This window comes from Glycine soja, chromosome 10, assembly GCF_004193775.1.
Source record: "Glycine soja cultivar W05 chromosome 10, ASM419377v2, whole genome shotgun sequence".
NCBI lineage: Eukaryota > Viridiplantae > Streptophyta > Magnoliopsida > Fabales > Fabaceae > Glycine > Glycine soja.
Genome location: NC_041011.1, coordinates 45,079,278 through 45,097,116, shown reverse-complemented (window position 1 = coordinate 45,097,116; position 17,839 = coordinate 45,079,278). Strand labels below are relative to the sequence as shown.

The following is a 17,839-nucleotide window of genomic DNA, read 5'->3' as shown; positions in this document are numbered from 1 at the left end:
AAAATGACATATAGGGATAATCACCGTAATTTGGACTTTTGTCTTCGGGTGAATAAGTTTTCTTCTTTTAGATTGGTCATATTTTAGTATGAGACTTAGTTACACTTTAAAATTTCTTGTGTCTTTCCATTGATGTAAAATAAAATGGTATATAAATAACATTATTATTTTCCAATATTAATTAATGAAAATCAATTAAAAACATGAAAAAAGGAGCGCACTTTCAATTTCAAGATGAAAGCATGCATGGTGCATATACAATTAGTTATTTAATGATCTTATCTAGGTTTTCAAATCTTTTTATATATGGTTCCTTTTCAATCTACTTTTTCATGTAACATAAAAGAAGAAAGAAGCCAGAGGGGAAGAAAACGAAAAAGGGCAAAAGGCTTCAACGCAAATGGCACAAGACAGCACCGAGCAAAGAAAAATGCTGAGAATGGCCATGCACTATGTGTGTGTATATATATATATACACACACATACGTAATTGTTTTGATTATTATTACTATTATGGATTTATGGTTATGGCATGGCCATATTAGTTTTGATCCTTCAAAAACAATTTCATTGTATTTGCTACTTGAAATTTTCAAAATTATCTTTTTAAACCCTGTATTCATCTCGGTTATTATTATTTTTGTTAAATATAACCTGCAATCACTTTTGTTGTAGGCAATGTGATTAAAATTCAATCCGTGACAGTTAATGCACCTGCTTATGTTTATTTCCAAGACCAACTTACAACAAAGGTAACGAGTTTAATTATATGTATTTATTTGGGAATAAGAGAGCTGTAATATGTCTTTTTCAATTCTTGCTGTAAGAGATGAAATTAGTTTCAAGAAGAAAAAAAAGATTAGCATCCAACCAAACTGACTGAAAGTGTGAAAATTTGTACATAAAATGAAAAATATTATAAAGAAATATAAAAATGTAAAGATACGAATAAAAAAATAGGTGCTTTAAAATATTAGAGTTAATCAAATAATTTGTGAGGTATATTATTTATATGATATTTTTATAATATTATTTTTTTTCTCTTTTTTAAATCTCTATTGTAATTGAATATTTTGTTTTTATAAATATAATTTCTCGTAGTTCATACAGAAAGGGTGGTTAAAACAGTGAGGTAATAATGGTAAATACAGAGCGTCTGAAAATGTTTCGTTGTATCAGTTTGTAGTTGGTCTGAAAAGGCAAAAGAAAGGCCTTTGGGTGAAACCCCAAAAACAGCAGCACGTATCAGTGCTCCATCGTAACTCACACTCATTCTGCCCTCTTTTTCGTCACACATTTTTTACATAATATATAGATTATAGGTTGGAGATACAAGACTTGAGTGGTTAAGAAAAATAAAATAAAATACCAAGAGTTTCATCCTTCTTTCTGTAAATAAAATTTAATAATTTAATAATTAATATTTTATTGAATTAAAAAAATATACAATGGCAATCCACCACCACAACAGCCATATCCACACCTTCTAGACTTTCTTCTCTTAATAACCCCTTTTCTATATAATGTCACAAACGCACCTCCTCTCTTGAAATCGAGGCACCATGAAAAGTTAAGTCTACAAAACTAACGGTGGAAAGTCACGCCATGAACTCATGATTAAACCAACATCGTCAATAGTGATTTCAAGACGAGAGTCAAATTGGAAAAAAAAAAACATAACTATAAAAATCAAATTGCCATGTTTTAATATGTATGTAGATATCATACTGGAAAGTAAGTGCAACTATACAGGGGCCAAAAATATTTAAGAAGCCTTATTTGTAATATAGAGATGCATGTTATCTTTGGCAAGCAAATGCAAAGTCAAGAACAGTTGAATCTGTGACTGCTCTTGTCTGCATGTCCCTTTTCTCATCTCATCTGCACCCACACTCACTGATTACTCTCCAGTCTTGACTACCTCCGTTACGTTACTCTCTCTTTCTCTCTCTGAAAATCACAGCAAAAGTAGCATCAAAGAAAACGTCCTTTTAAGTTGATAAGACTGCCACTTCAAGCTTTAATGCAAGAACCTTAGCTTTCATTTCACTGTTTGTCTTGCACTCCTTTTCTTCCACCACAGACAAGGTACAATCTTTTAATGGATCAATCCAAGTCCTAGTTACAACGAAAAAAAAGAGCCTAACGTACACCTACGTTGGAGTATTATTATTATTATTATTTGAAAGTAAAAACAACCACTTCATTGTCATCATCATCTCCACCTTCATTCTCTCTTTCTTCACTCAATAAGTTATGTGGAGCATGGCCATTGCCGAATGCACGGACATGATCTTTAAGGGACCTCTTGTGCTTGAAATCAGAACCACAGACGCAGAACCAAAGCTTTCCACAATTCTTCTCGTGTGTTCTCCAATCTCCTCTCACTGCAAATGGCTTATGACACTTTCTGCACTCGAATGGCTTCCCTCCGTGCTTCCTCTTGTAATGTGTTTGGAGGGTCCTGAAATCCTTCAGTGGCTTTGACCTAGGATAGTTTATGTTGTTTTTGCAACCCTCTTCACAGCAATAGCAGGGTAGCCTCAGCATTGAAGAACCTGCTTTTGACCCTCTCAATGACTCCGCTCCTTTCCTATACTGCGATCCATGTCCCCACATATGCATCTATATGTGTTACGTACAAAATTTCACACTCATTATAACGTTCGTATATATAAGACCATTCTTGAGAGCAAAATAGTGCAACAAAATGATACTATGGTAACCCAAGGGTTGATGCTGTAAATCCTGCCCTACCCACATGTGAAAATAATCTATTTAATGGGAAAAATTGTATTTGATTCTCATTGTGTGCATACCTCAACTAACCTGTATTGCAACTAACCTGTAATGGGAAAATAATCTATTTAATGGGAAAAATTTAATATTATTATTTTTTAAAATATTCATCAGTATTATTTACCAAAAAAAATTTTAAAAAAAGAGAGGCTAGTATAGGTAGTTCATTTTCTGGTGGTACTGACTAACCTGCATGTTGTTGAAACGGTTGAAGGTTTTGTTACAGACAGTGCAAGAAAACTGGGTGGGCCCAATGAGGATTTGTTGAGGAGTAGGGATCCAATATCGACAGTGAATCGGAGTAGGAGAAGAAGGTTTGGTGGTGGGAAGGCCAATGTGGAGGGCCACTGTTACACCACTGATGAGGTCAGGGTTTTGCTGGTGGTGATCAGGCATAGTAGAAGAGTGTTTTGGGTTAGAGACCTTGGATTTGAATTGGTGCTGGCTAGGAGGGGCAAGGGAGAGGGAAATGGAATCTTCATTGTCAACTTCGTCAGCTTCTAAGTAGCAGGCACTATCACTGCCACTAGAGGATATGAAGGAGAAAGAGTATGTTTTCTGCATGGTTGATTTATGGATCAATAGTGCAGATGAGAGAGAGCTAGTGAGGGAGAGAGGGTTGAGTTTTGGTTTGAGAAATTCAATGTGGAGGGACGATAAAGGCTATAAATAAACATAATTTGTGTGTTTTAATTTTGTTTTTGTTTCAGTGTTTTTATTTTTTTAATAGGAAAAATCCTTGTTTTTGTGTACTTCTTTTATCTTATTGTGTTTTCTTTTTAATGGAGATAGAAAAAAAAAACTAATTTACGTCAGCTCGAATTTTTCAGTTAGACTTTTTTTTAAGAGAGATTAGTCATGTCAAAACAGATAAATATTTTGTACATTTAATTTAACTAGTAAATAAAAAAAATAATAGTGTGCTTTCTTTTGTTTCATTGAATAAAATGTAAAAAAAAAAATAGAAGAAAAAACCTTGTTTTTCTGCTAAAAAAATTATTATTATTTTCTCAAACTTAGATTTTAAATATTTCTCTGCTTTCTCATTTAATTTCCTTTCCGGTGTAGGAGTAGTAGGCTTGGTAGAATAGAGAAAGAAAGAGGGTATTAATGTATGCTTTCTTTGGTCTATAATATAAGAAAAAAAATTCACATTAATTAAAAAAATTAATTAAGCATATTTAATGACATCAATTTTATTTAAAAAGTAATTTTTAACTTATTTTTTATTAGAATTTGAAATAAAAAAAAGAAAGAGTCATTAAAACTAACAACTCAACTAATGACGAATATTTTAAAAAATAATAATATTAAATAAGATAAAATTAATTAAATTTTTTATATATTTTAAATCAAGAAAAAATATTTGTTTTCTTATATTTGAGACAAGAATATATATATATATATATATAATGAAGAAAAGGATAAGGATGATATGTGTGCATTTTGAAATGTTTGGAAATGGAGGAGCCAGCACCAGCAAAGACAGAAGAGTGGAGGAGGCAAAGCATAGAATGGAGAGCACAAAACAAATAGTATTTTGGGAAGAAGTTTAATTTTAGGCGCGACAGAGGTAAATGCAAGTTAATTTTCTTACACGGCATCAGTTACAGTTACAGTTAGCATCTATCACATCGATCAGTTATTTTTAATACTACTAATTAACTACTATGTGATGATAAAAGATACTAACAGAATTTCACACTATAATAGTATTAGTGTTACACACGCAAGAGTAGGGTTGACATAAAACTGCAGAGGAATCTACTAGATTGCTGGTGACAGTGGCACTGCCACTTCCTCTTCACTTCTCCCTCGTCTGCACCAATCACCAGATCAACACTTAACAATTTTACCTAATTTATCTTCTCTATCTTAATTGTTAAAAATAGTTGTATGAAATTACAAAATTAAAACGAATTTTTCAACCAGTATTGCTGGACTTTATATTTTGAGAAACTCAATGACATTTTAAAAAATTTAAAGATTTTGATATAGTTATTGACAGGGTACACAAACTCATTCAATTATTGACCTAAAAGCTAATTGTACCAAAAACCTTTAGATTTCTTTGGATATATATCATGATAATTTTTTCTTCGCTACCAAAGCATCTCTCTCTATCTTTTTTTTTTATAAAAAAAACGTATAAGAAAAATAAAATCTCTACCTGCAACGCACACACACCGAAAAGTGAGAGTGAGTGTGCAATGGTACAGTCTCTTTCCATTTCAGATACAGACAGCAAACACACAAAACTATAAGTGTGAGTGGTAATAGGAATAGAGTAAGTAGACATGGAGAACTGTAGAAGGGGAGGCGTGTGTCCCTCTCTCTCTCACTTAAGGGATTGTGACAGTGATGGAGAAGTACTGCATGTAATGAAACTCGAGTGAATCAACTTTAACTGTTCCAATTCCTACAGAGAGAAAGAGAAAGAAATCTCTACTGCATGTGTACGTACGTGTGTATAACTATATATACACCACTCCTAGTTTAATCTTGATTAGCAACATCTAAATCGAGATAGTAAGCAATTTTCGCATAACTAATTAACGTTTGTGTATAAAATCGCACTGGAGTTGGAAACGTAAAGAAACAAATTTTAACAGGATAAACTATACCAATTATTTATGAGATTTTATAAAATTACATTCTCTTTGCTTTTACTCCTATACTAATCACCTTAATTATTTAAAAAACATTATATCTACATCATTTATACCTTACACAGTTACACTAGCCATATTAAATATTTTTATAAATATTGCATCGTACATGTTCCCTTATAAGGGCGTTGTTATATTAAAAGAACAAAAAAAGTTTGTATAATTTTATCAAACCTTAAAAATGACTAGTGTAATTAATTTACTCATTTCGATAAGTACTGGTGTCAAATATAAGAAATAAAAATCTTATTTTTTATTTTAAATATAAAAAAAATTAATTTTCTGTATTTTCTTGGTTATTTTCATATTACTCTTCATTTAATAAAGTTGATGACTTTTTTTATACTTGATATTAAGTTTTAATGAATGATAGTTTAGGAAACATATTTTTTTTCCAATTGAAAATAATATAATCTAATAAAATTAACTAATTTTTTTAATAAGTGTGAAATATGATTTTTTTTCTTCTTATAATCGAGACCCGAGATAATAGTATCCATGACCCTACTTAAATTTGATGAAATAGGCTGGTTTGTTTAAACTTTTAAAAAAATCAATTTTAAAATAAGTATGTTTTTAAAAAAAATATTTTTTTAATAAACAGATATGATATATATGTTTCTAAAAATAAATAAAAAATAATTTTTTTAAATAGAAATATTTTAGACAAATATACTAATAAATAAATAAATAAAACTGTTTATTTTATTAAAATAAATATTTTTTAAAAAAAAATTGAACAAAATCACCCTATATTCACTTTAGTACTTAAATTTCAAGAAGTACTCCAGTATCCATAACCCTACTACGTATGCGATTGAGTAACTTTAATTAATCTGAAATCACCCTAGTAAATTTTGTATAGCTCGGGTCAAGGGTATAGAACTAAATGATAAAATTCTCAATGTCGGGCAAAAGGTCAGAAATATGGGGCGATTGTTGTACGTGGTGGCAAATCAGGTCATAAGTTGAAGCATCTCGTGAACAGTACAGTAGCATCCATGGTGGACAAAATTGATAGGGGGCAGCATTAATGGGCTGAAGTAAAGGGCTGGTAGGCCATGGTCTTTGATTGGACATAGCCCTAAAACTTGGAATCTTTGAGTGACTGTTCAATCATCTCATCAATGACCAATCTATCTCTTGGCCTTCACTCAGGTGATCCACACACCAACTAAAAAAGGTGGCAAAAGGTTAGGTAGAAGTTCCAAATTTGAGTTTATCTAAGCTAGTTTCAGCATGCCTACTGCCTAGAGATTAATTTCTTGTAGGTTCTAGGTTATTGTTCTCCTATCTACTCTCCCGGACTCTTGTTTCATGAGAAGAAGAAACAGATATATATACTCCAATGTAGAGTGCTGAACACCTGACTGTCTCATGCAGCTATGGTAAATTGATTTATTTTATAGAAATTGTGAGAAATATATACCATTCAATTGTCTACAATGACTATATAAATTACCTTTAGGCTTAGGAGTTTGGTTGAACTAATTAACAAATTCATGTATAAAAGATGTTTTGATTTGTTTATTTTCTGACATTTTTAACATAAAATGCGACTTTTAAAATAAAATTTAAGTAGTCTCTTTACAAGATGCTGAAGGTTTTGTTTACAATATATTCATTTTTTCATTATTTCTTGAAAACAAACATGTTACAAATTACTATTTGTTTAGTTCTTCCTTACTAATCTTATAGAAATTGGGGTATCTGTTAGCAATTAAGGTATCCTATAAGGCTTTTGTACTATACATTTTTCTTTGCCAAATGAAACATGAATTTAACTATCACAAAATTTACTTATTATATTATGTTTTATTAAAACCTTACAAACATATATTAAGAGGATCTAATTCAGTTGATTGAATAAAAATACATGAATTATTATAAATCTTATCTTTAACTCCTAAGGAAAAAAACCTTGACCTACAGCATTAACACATTGTTTATGGCAGGTACAGGATGCTTGCCAATTTACATATATTTATAATGTGTCTTTGTTGGTTGCCTTGGCACCAATCTTTTATTTTTTATTTATTTATATTGAAGGCACCAATTTCATTTTTATGTCGTTGAAAATCTAGGAAATCATAAGATTTTCTCTTGCCACGTGATGCAAGTTGTCATTGACCAAGTACCATTTGATGGGTTTCCTTCTTCCTACTAAATATATCTACAACAGGCAAAATAATCAATCTAGGTACACACTAATGTTTGAAGCCTTTGACCTATCCCTCTATGAGATCATTTGGACATTACATTTTGAAACTTTCTACAGAAAGTATAAGAAGAAATAACAGTTCCAAACAATACAAATGGTAAAGTTCTTTTTCTTATGATTCATTATTTTTTAAGATTGTGCTAGTCTATTCACTTGGATGCCTTTTATTTCTTTAGAATCTTGTTTAAGTTAATTAGTTATCCCATTGATAAAACTACTTAAGTTTTCCATAGTTAATAATTTGTCCTTCCAAAATAGCTGGAAATACTTTAGTCTACCAACGTCCCACATAACTGTCCAAATATAGAAATTTGTCTTTCCAAAATCATAAGAAATAACATTTTCTAAGGCAAACCAGTAACAATATATATGTTAACGGTTTGACAAGTGTACCGTATTAAAGATTTAGAAGTCCGAGTGTCGATTTTCACGGGAATTTTATTTTGTACTTGTATTGAATAATTTTCAATTTATAAGAAAAAAAGATAAGATGCGATATAAAAGATGATTTTAAAAGAATAGAACAATGAATATTAGATAATAATAGAAAAAAAAAGGAATAATAGAAAATTTAATGTGATGAGAATGTTAGGACTTAACATGTCTTATTTGCCTAAGATGTATTATTTGATATTTTTCTCTATCAGGTGAATTTTTCCTACCCGCATCTATTAGAATATTTACCCTTGATGTCTCACGATGACAAACCTATTTTACTTATCTATCTTCTAAATATCTTTGCAAAGATTCAATTGATAAAATACATGAAGTTCTAATTCTAGATGTTTTCTTTGATGCATGAGCATAACACAATCACTTTATGTCTAACAATGATTTTATTAAGATACCTCTTTCTTTTAATTTTATTAGAAATTACCCTCTATCGAGCAACTAATTCTTAAAAAAGATGCATGCAAGACCTTCCTTGTATTTCTATTAAGGATTATCCTTTGTCGAGCACTTAACCCCCAAAGATGATGCAAGGATTAATGATACATAAAATTAAAATAAGAAAGAATAATAGAAAAGAAAACACTTGTTTGCATTGATAGATATGAAGTGTACAATACATCTTTTAACTTTTTAAGCCTATTAGGTCCTAACTAAGAGTTTAACCTCTTATAGTCATAAGGAGCCTTACACTTGAAAAGGGATTTAGAAATTGATGGAAGAGAAGGGATGAAAAAAAAAGAATAGAAAATGATGAGAGAAAATTCTCTAAAGGAGAGTTCTCAGACTTTAAGTGTGTATTAGAATGCTCTGAAACTCGGTGTGGTGTATTTTCTCTTTGGCTTAGCTCCCTTTTTATAGTTGTTGGAATGGACTTGAGTCCGATGCAAAAAATCTTCCTTATTCATATTTTTTATATTTTCTGGATCTTTTTCGCTTTTAATCCCTTCTTTTCATATTTGCAAGTCATAAATAAGAAAAATATCAATTCTTAACATTTAAGTAAAAAATAACTGATAAATAAATATTTTTAACATATTTTTAATATCTTTTTATTATAAAAAATAACTTATATTTAAAGGTTATCAATATAATTAATTTCAGATTCAAATTCAAATCCCGGCCATGCATGTTTATGATAAAATCCTTCACTCCAGGAATTCCATTATAGGCTAGCTAGGTGTGGTGCTAATTAGGTGAAAGCAAAAAACTTTCTGGGCGCGCGGGGTTAGAGGAATTAGAAGATGAATGAATTGAATGTCTATTTGAGAGGCTTTGGATTCGATCCAACACATGGATTGAATGGCATGGGCCAAAAAAGTACAGACAGGAGCACCACTTTAGGTGGTGCATGAGTTGCTTTGTGAATTTGGTTTAAGTGGGACTTGAATGTGGGAAAGCCGAAGATAACTTTGCCATTTTGTTATTTTTGTACGAGAAAGGAAATTAACTTGGACAAACCAAACAGTGTTATATATCTCAGACTTTCATAGCTCCTCATCATTCATCTGTCACTGCCTCCTCACTTCACGTTCCTTCTTATATATTTTGATATTTCCCTCCAATTTAATCACCATCTTTCTTTTTCAGTGGTCAGTTAAGTTAACTAAAATTACCAATAAGCCTGTAAGCATGCAAGTATAATGTAAGGCAAAACTGGCCCACCAAATTTAAGGGTCGCAACCTGTAAAAAAAAGGGAGTGAGTCACATAGACTTCCATGAAGGCATATAAGGTAAAACAAATAAGGTACAAGTTATTCATAATTATAGAACTTGATGATAACATGTTTATTAACCAACTAACATTTGACACATCAATTAAAACTATCAAAGAGAGAGAGAGTTGTGGTGGCAAAAAATTATATAATAATGATAATTATAGTGGTGGTGATAATAATAATTACAATTGTGACAGTAACAATAACATTAGTGATTATTAGAGTGATAGAGAGAATGATTATAATTGTTATGTAATAAGGATGATAATAAGCTATATAATCAATAATGATAGTGTTAGTGATAATAATAAAAGTAGTGGTGTTGGTATCACTAATTATAATGGTAGTGGGAAAGAGAAAATAGTACAACTCAAAAAAAGGGGTTAGGGGTTATATAGGGTCTTGCCGTTGTAATTTGTTGATAGTTATGGGTTATATTAAGTGCTACTTACCTTGCATCTTTACATGTCTATATTTCTTTTCCCCTATTCGTTACATTTTTCAATTTTTTTTCTCTTTCTTTCCTTTAAGCTATATACAGCAATCTTGTGTCAAATATTTTTTCTACAACTTGGGTATGAAAATTGGGATTGTAAAAGATCGTGTTATTTTCTTGGTTGCATTGGAAACCAAACCGACAAGAAGAAATTTTTGGTTGAAAAACAGACAAAATTTGAAGGCAATGGAACTCTATCGGTCGTGCCAGATGGGTTGCATATATTCAACAAAAAAAAAAAGATGCGTTGGATATTACCCAAGGCTTGCCCATCTAACGTACCAACTCAAGAGGGACAGAGAAAGAGCTCAGTATTTTTAGCCTCCAAGAAAACACTAGTGGGCTTGATCAAATCTGTTTGACAGAACTGATAGACCCATTACAAATAAATCTATTAATAATGCGCAAAAATAATTCGACCAAAACAAAATGATATAAAAAATTTAACATCTTGTGAAAAATTTGGCTTTTTATATTCAAACAATGGTGTTCTGTAGATATTTTGGACTTGTCAGGTGACCCATTGCCCAGAATAACTACTTAATTTTCCTTCATTTATCATTATATAAGACATTTTATGCCTACAAATATACATTTGAATCTCATAATTCGCCTTTTATATTCTCTGACTTTGGCATCAGACTGTTTGTGTAGATGCATGCAAGTTTTATTGCTCACCATAAAATTGAACTTCTCATATAAATTATGAGTTGACCCACTTGGGTCATGAAAGTGGGACATTTTCCTACTTCCTCAAGGAAAACCAAATCCATCATAACTGATAGTAATTAATAAAGTGGTAGCTCCCTAAGCCTATGAATAGGCCTTTGATGGAAACTCGTTGCTTGTTAGCTAGAACATTTTCCATCATTGTATAGGCAATATATGAGCAGTTTCTTCTCTCTCTCTTTCTTCCTTTATCTATCTTCTCTTCTTCGTAGCTCATCTGTCTTTTTTCTAATAAGCTCATTTCTAGCTCTTTATATTCATTCTATTTTTTCATGGTTCTCACGGAACTTGGAAATTAAAGTCTGATCCACAACATCTACAAATCTACAATCATTGAATTTATACATTTTTCAATATTTTTTTCCTAATGCAAACCACAATTCACAAAATTTGATGTAAAAAATAAGATAAATGGTAATTAGTATCCTAAGTATACTAATTAAAAAATTAAGAATAAAAAGTTCTTTATTGGGAGTTATAAAACTGGATTCTTCATGATTGTTTTTGCACTTATGATTAATACATTAAGAATTTTCTCATTTTAATTCCTCATTGTATCTCTAATGAAAATGTTTATATGACTGTTTAACTTTTAAGTAAGGTTACTTAATTTTTTTCTTTAGTAAAACAAATGACATAACAATATAAACAATTATTTTTTATTAAAATAAAATATTTTTCAAATATTATAAGACTGTTAAATTAAGTATCTCTTACTTCAATAACCTTTGATACTAAAGTAAACTTTCAGTATTTAAATTTATGCAAAATTCTAAAATCTACAAAATTATGATAAACAATTCGTTTAAACAACCTAGCATAATAGATGCCCTAACAATTATCATTAGGACACTGATTGCAAAATCCGAAAAAAAATGTCTCTTTATCACGCATATAAAATTTTTAGAGTGATACTTCTTCACTCACAAAAATCATAATATACTCTGACATCAAAACCGAATAGTTAGAAAAACAAATAATACACAGACTCACATCTTTCTTTCTTCTTCTTCGATTTTCTTTTGAAGAAATACTAATAAAATAGAATAAAGGTAATGCATGTGTTTCTATTTGCATGTTTCTACTGAAAATTATACTTCCTGGTTACCTAATTATAAGATTTTTTAACTTATTTACACTCCTTAAAAAAAATAGTTAGTTTAGTCAATTATATTAAATCTAAAAATTAATTATACTATCATTTTAAAATTATTATTTTTATTTCTCTATCCACTCAATTTTTTTCATTAATATTTAAAAAGAAAATAATTAAATAAAAATATGTTAAAAAAATAATTAATATATTTAAAAATTAGAAAAAAAAACCTTAAAAAAATAACAAACAAAATTATGAAAATATGTTAGGGACTGAATTAGTAAATCTTTTGTTTATACATTATTGTAATATCAGAAGCAGGGTATTATTTTATTATCCAAATAAAATAAACTAACACAATGCAGAACAATGAATTCATTCTCAAGTCTGAGCTGTCACATACATAAAACACCAGCAGTACTATCCTACATGTTATCATTCATTTCCCAAAGAAAAGCAAATCATCTACTTGTTATCCCTTCTATAACTTCAATCGGGATAGATACATAGAGAGAAAGGATAAATTACTTTAGTGGGACATTTACTACAAGAAAAAAATTCATGTCTGAGAATCATAAAATTATTAAACATTTAATAAAATTAATTTATAAGTCAGTTAAAAAGCTAAAAACTAATAAACTATCTTATTGAATTGAAAATATTTGATAAGATGAACATAAACTAAGTTTAATATACATAATTTAATATAAATCTCTTTTTTTTTATTACATGAACTTATGCATTGTTTGGATTAATAGAAAATGAGAAGGGGAAAGTTATGAAGAGAGAAATGACTATGGAGAGAAAATTATGAGTAAATATGTCTGTTTAAAAAAACATAATTTTCTTTCTCTCAACTTTTCTATTTAACCAAATAGGTAAAGAAAAAAAATTCAACTTTCATTTGTCTTTTACTTTTCCCCTACTTTTTTGAATCCAAACACTTTAAAAAAAAAATATTTCATTCATTCTCTCTTCTTTCTTACTTTTTTCTTTTCTACTTCTTTCATCATCCAAACAAAGCGTCAGTCCTTAAAATTTAGAATAATTAAGCAAATTGTAGGCAGGACTAAATTGATTCAGATAAGCATGACCTAAATAGGGCTGTTGTGTGTGTCCACTCCACTGTCCACATGTATAGAGAGAGAAAGAGAATACCTATGAAGTGTGTAATAATAAATTAAGCTAATCTCAAGTCATTTACACACCCAAAAATGTAATAATAAGCTAATGTGAAGTGGTCCTGAATATTTATAGAAACTGAGACGTAACAAAAGTCATGCACAGCTGGTACTAGCGGTACGCTAGAGAATCATAGGAACATTGAAACATGAGAAAAGTGGATGCTAAATTAATAGGGTTGGCCATTGGAAGCCATGAAAGGCCACTCACTCATATTACGGAGCATAATACACGCTTGCAACGTGGTCATTCCCTTTTCTTTGGAACTCATGGGGTATATTCCTTGCATAATTTAGATTAAAAGATTCATATCTTTCAACATATATTTTTATGTTTAATATTTATAACCATTTTTTTTTTATTTTTTTCCTCGTCTTTAAAAAACATTTTTTCTTGGCCTGTTTGTCTCTTTTTTTTTTATTTTATTAACAATCTTAATTTTTTTATCAAGTAAAAACATTAATCTCAATATAATAAATTTTATTAACTTTTATAAAATTATCTTTAAAAATTATCAATATTAGTTTATAATTAAATAATAATATAAATCTATTTTACATTATAAATGTGCATATTAAACTCAATTAATATGATTTGACAAAAACTTACTTTTCATAAGATAATGTAGCGTAATATTAAATAGAAAGGCTGGCAGAAAAAGGATAGAGGAGAGAATTTTTTTATCTTATACTTAAACTAGAATAGTGATTGGTGAAAAGGTAGAAAAGACCGGAAAGAGTGCAATTACTAGCGCACGAAGAAAATGCTTAAATGCGAATAAAATAGCCTTCTCTCTCCCTTCCTATCCGTGGAAATTATTAATTATTAATTACTTGTTATTATTATTATTATTATTATATCAATAAATTATATTCAATAGATATTATTCAATGGATAATACACATTGATTTTATATTAAAAACTTAAGTTTAATTATTATAAAATACATTCTTGATTTCTTAAAAATAAATTATGACCGAAACTTATATGATAACTAAATGTCTTACAGAAAAATCAAAATCATGATAGTTTTAAAAAAAATCACTCCATTTATGAAATACTTTTTTTTACAAGAGATAAATCTATGAAATACTATGTACTTATATAAAATATTTTTTTATTAATCTTTTAGTTTTTTCGAGTTGATTTAAGTATTTTTAAAAATATTTTTAATGATATTCTAACATCTCAAATAAAAATGATATTCTAATATAATACATTTTTTAATTATTCAAAATTATGGATTAAAATTTAAAAATAATATGGTTGAGCCAAACTTAAAGGATCATAAGACTATCTAAAATATTTCGTGTGTCATTTTAAATTTTTTTTCCATATATTTTAATTTCTATTTTTATTAAAATTTATACACAGGAGTTTCATTTTCTCATTCTTTTCCAAAACTAAAAACTATTTATTCGTCTGCCAATAATAGCAGAAGAACATATTAAAAAAGATAAAAAACAATATAAAACGCATCGAAGATTCTTGTTTTGTATGCGACGCCCCGACCGCGATATTTTCCCGAGCCGTTTGCTTCAATGTCTCGTTTTCTCGATCTGTCTCTCTCTTTCTCTTCCTTCTTTGTTGGGAATTTTCTTTTTCTTTTTTTTTTTCAATTGTTTTTCTTGGTTGATTTACAAGTCTATTTTATTTATTCCAAAATTTGATTCCAAGATCCCATATTCTTCAATGACAAGCTCTTTCTCTCTGCTTCTACAAAACGCCATTTCCTTATATATCCCTTCTCCCTCCCACTCTTCTTCTCGTTCTTCTTCTTAACGCCATCACCACCTTTGGCTTCCTTTAAAAATGTATTTTTTCACTGAGAAAATGCACAGTTTGAAGATGGGCTTCCCTGACTACATCCAAACATTGGAAGAAGAACGCCGTAAGATTCAGGTGTTCTCCAAAGAGCTACCTCTTTCCTTGGAACTGGTCACTCAAGGTAACGCAACAAAAAAACCAGCCATACACTTTTGTTGTTTTGGCTTGAGGATCATAAAGTTTCCTCCTTTCTTTTCTGGGTTTGTTTTCTGAGGGGATTTTGGTTTCTTGTTTTTTTTTGGCAGCCATTGAAGCTTGCAAGCAGCAATTGTCTGGAACTGCGAGTGAGTATAATTTGAATGGCCACTCGGAGTGTTCGGAGCAGACAACATCAACGGAAGGGCCTGTTTTGGAGGAGTTTATTCCAATCAAGAAAATGGCATCATCATCCCCTTTTTGTGATGAAGAGGATGAGGATGATGAGCAACATTCTCACAAGCAAAGGGTTTCAAAGGAAAATAATAACAGTGATAAGAGGAAATCCGACTGGCTTAGATCTGTTCAGTTGTGGAATCCAGATCCCCCAGCTGAGGAGGTAAGAAAATCAAAAGCTTAATTGTCAATTTGTCATTGTTTTAATAAGTTTTTGTTTTGTGCTTTTTGTTGAAGAGATGAGTTGAATTGAATTGTTTTTGTGTGTCTCAAAAAATTCTAATTTCCTGTGGAAAATTGTTCAGGATGTGAATAAGAAAGTGCCTGGATTGGAATTGAAGAGAAGTGGAAATGGTGGTGGTGCTTTCCAGCCATTCCACAAGGAAGAAAGAGGTGCAAAGACAAGTGAATCATTGAGTAAAGCACCCTCTTCAACCTCGGTAGCCGCCGCGAGTTCTAGCGCCGCAGAACCCGCAGCAGAAAAATCTCTGAATGAGGGACAGAGAAAGCAGCGCAGGTGCTGGTCACAGGACTTGCACAAGCGCTTCTTGCATGCCCTTCAGCAGCTTGGGGGTGCAGATAGTGAGTATCTCTATATAGTATGTTCTGATTGTTATGTGTTTGAGATGTTACTATAATTGCTTATTGATTATTTTGGTGGTTTCTGCAGCTGCCACACCAAAGCAAATTAGAGAGATAATGAATGTTGATGGCCTCACAAATGATGAAGTCAAAAGCCATTTGCAGGTATGTTAGTTATATAGGATGATTTATATAACCCAATTCCCAAACTTTTGCTATCAAATTTGGCTTAAGCTAGTAAAGTCATAATTGGAGTCTTTTTGCTATTAGTCTATCCAGTTCTTTCCATCATATGGAATCGTTAACTGTTTTTCTTGTTTCTTAAAAGTTAAAATCCTCCCCTCCAGTCTTAAATAGTGCTAAGATTTTGTTGCACAATTACAGTAACTTAATATTTTTGAGTTCCAAATGTTCCATATTCTGAATCCATAGTCTAAAATTTTCTTTTGGGGTTTTGGACAGAAATACCGTTTGCACACTAGAAGGCCAAGTCCCATGGTTCACAACAGTTCCAATCCACAAGCAGCACCTTTTGTCCTTGTAGGAAACATTTTTGTCCAATCACCAGAATATGCAGCTGTAGCTACCTCAACAGCATCAAGAGAAGTGGCCACAGTTGCAGCACCTGCTGGAATTTATGCACCAGTGGCCACACACCCTACACCTGTTTCACACCCACCAGCTGATTCAATTAAGAATCCACAGTTTAAGAAGGTAAAGCTGTTTGAGCATTCAATTTCAGATGAAAGGGCTAATCACAGTGAAGGAGCTGTTCATTCAAATTCCCCTACCTCATCCTCCTCCACACATACCTCTACTTCCCTTGGCTATTGAGTTTTAAGATATTGCACAAGTTTTGTAACCAAGTTGTTGTAGAAAGTCCTTAGATATTTTCTTATGACTTTTTTTTTTACTAAAAATGTTCTTTACTCCTGTTATCTGGGATTTAAATCATAGAGGTAAAATACACAGAAGGTGACAGTTTTGATGTCAAATGAAGTCCCACCCTCTTGGCTGGTTACTATGTTATCTCCTTGGTACAGAAGGTGAACTGAAATTTCGAATTTTAAAATTTGGAAGCATGCTCAATGTTTCAATTGGTCCAGCTTCTCAAGATTGTGACAAATTAAAGTTACTGTTCTGACTTAGTCATATTCCTTACACCTTGGGTAAACTATTAATCACACCACTGTGTTAGTTGGGAATTAAAAGTGGTCCACCTAAGCACCTACACTGTCTTGGTTGTTTGGTTGGAGTTAGAATTAATGGATTATAGTTGTAGCATGATGACTATGAAGGAGGATCTAAGAATATCCAATGGAATATGCAATGAACAGAACCTACATAGGACAAAAAAAGATGCAGACATGTGTCAGTTGTGAAAATGCCAATTTCAGCAACTGTGAATTACAATAGTATTTCTGAAGAGCTTCATTAGTTTCAAAAACTGTCAGTTATGAAACTAATTAGATTATGACCAAATGACTATTGTGGATTATTAAAGATTACAGCAGAGGTTAGGTTTTGCTGGAGGGTCCTCATTAATTTTTTTTCTGTCCTTGTCTCTTTCCTTTTGGTTGAGAGTGGCCCCAAATGAACTTGCAAGTTGCACAAGAGATTACCAAATAAATACAAGCATTGGAAATTTGCACACATATTTAAGTCATTTGCACCACAGGATTCTGCATTGGAATCTT

General features: G+C 30.9%; 2 protein-coding genes across 2 annotated transcripts; one reads left to right on the top strand and one right to left on the bottom strand.

Moving 5' to 3' along the window:
• Positions 1 to 1,704: 1,704 nt before the first annotated feature.
• On the bottom strand, positions 1,705 to 3,417 carry LOC114369715 (zinc finger protein WIP6-like). The gene is made up of 2 exons (XM_028326960.1): positions 2,989 to 3,417; positions 1,705 to 2,625 (listed from the first exon to the last, which is right to left on the bottom strand). The coding sequence occupies exons 1-2, from the start codon at positions 3,361 to 3,363 to the stop codon at positions 2,179 to 2,181; spliced, it is 822 nt and encodes a 273-aa protein (XP_028182761.1). The 5' UTR covers positions 3,364 to 3,417; the 3' UTR covers positions 1,705 to 2,178.
• An 11,756-nt stretch (positions 3,418 to 15,173) lies between these two features.
• On the top strand, positions 15,174 to 17,795 carry LOC114372678 (transcription factor HHO3-like). Its single transcript, XM_028330362.1, has 5 exons — positions 15,174 to 15,309; positions 15,434 to 15,723; positions 15,866 to 16,142; positions 16,231 to 16,307; positions 16,605 to 17,795. Exons 1-5 carry the CDS (start codon positions 15,174 to 15,176, stop codon positions 16,974 to 16,976), a joined length of 1,152 nt encoding a protein of 383 aa, XP_028186163.1. The 3' UTR covers positions 16,977 to 17,795.
• Positions 17,796 to 17,839: the final 44 nt, after the last annotated feature.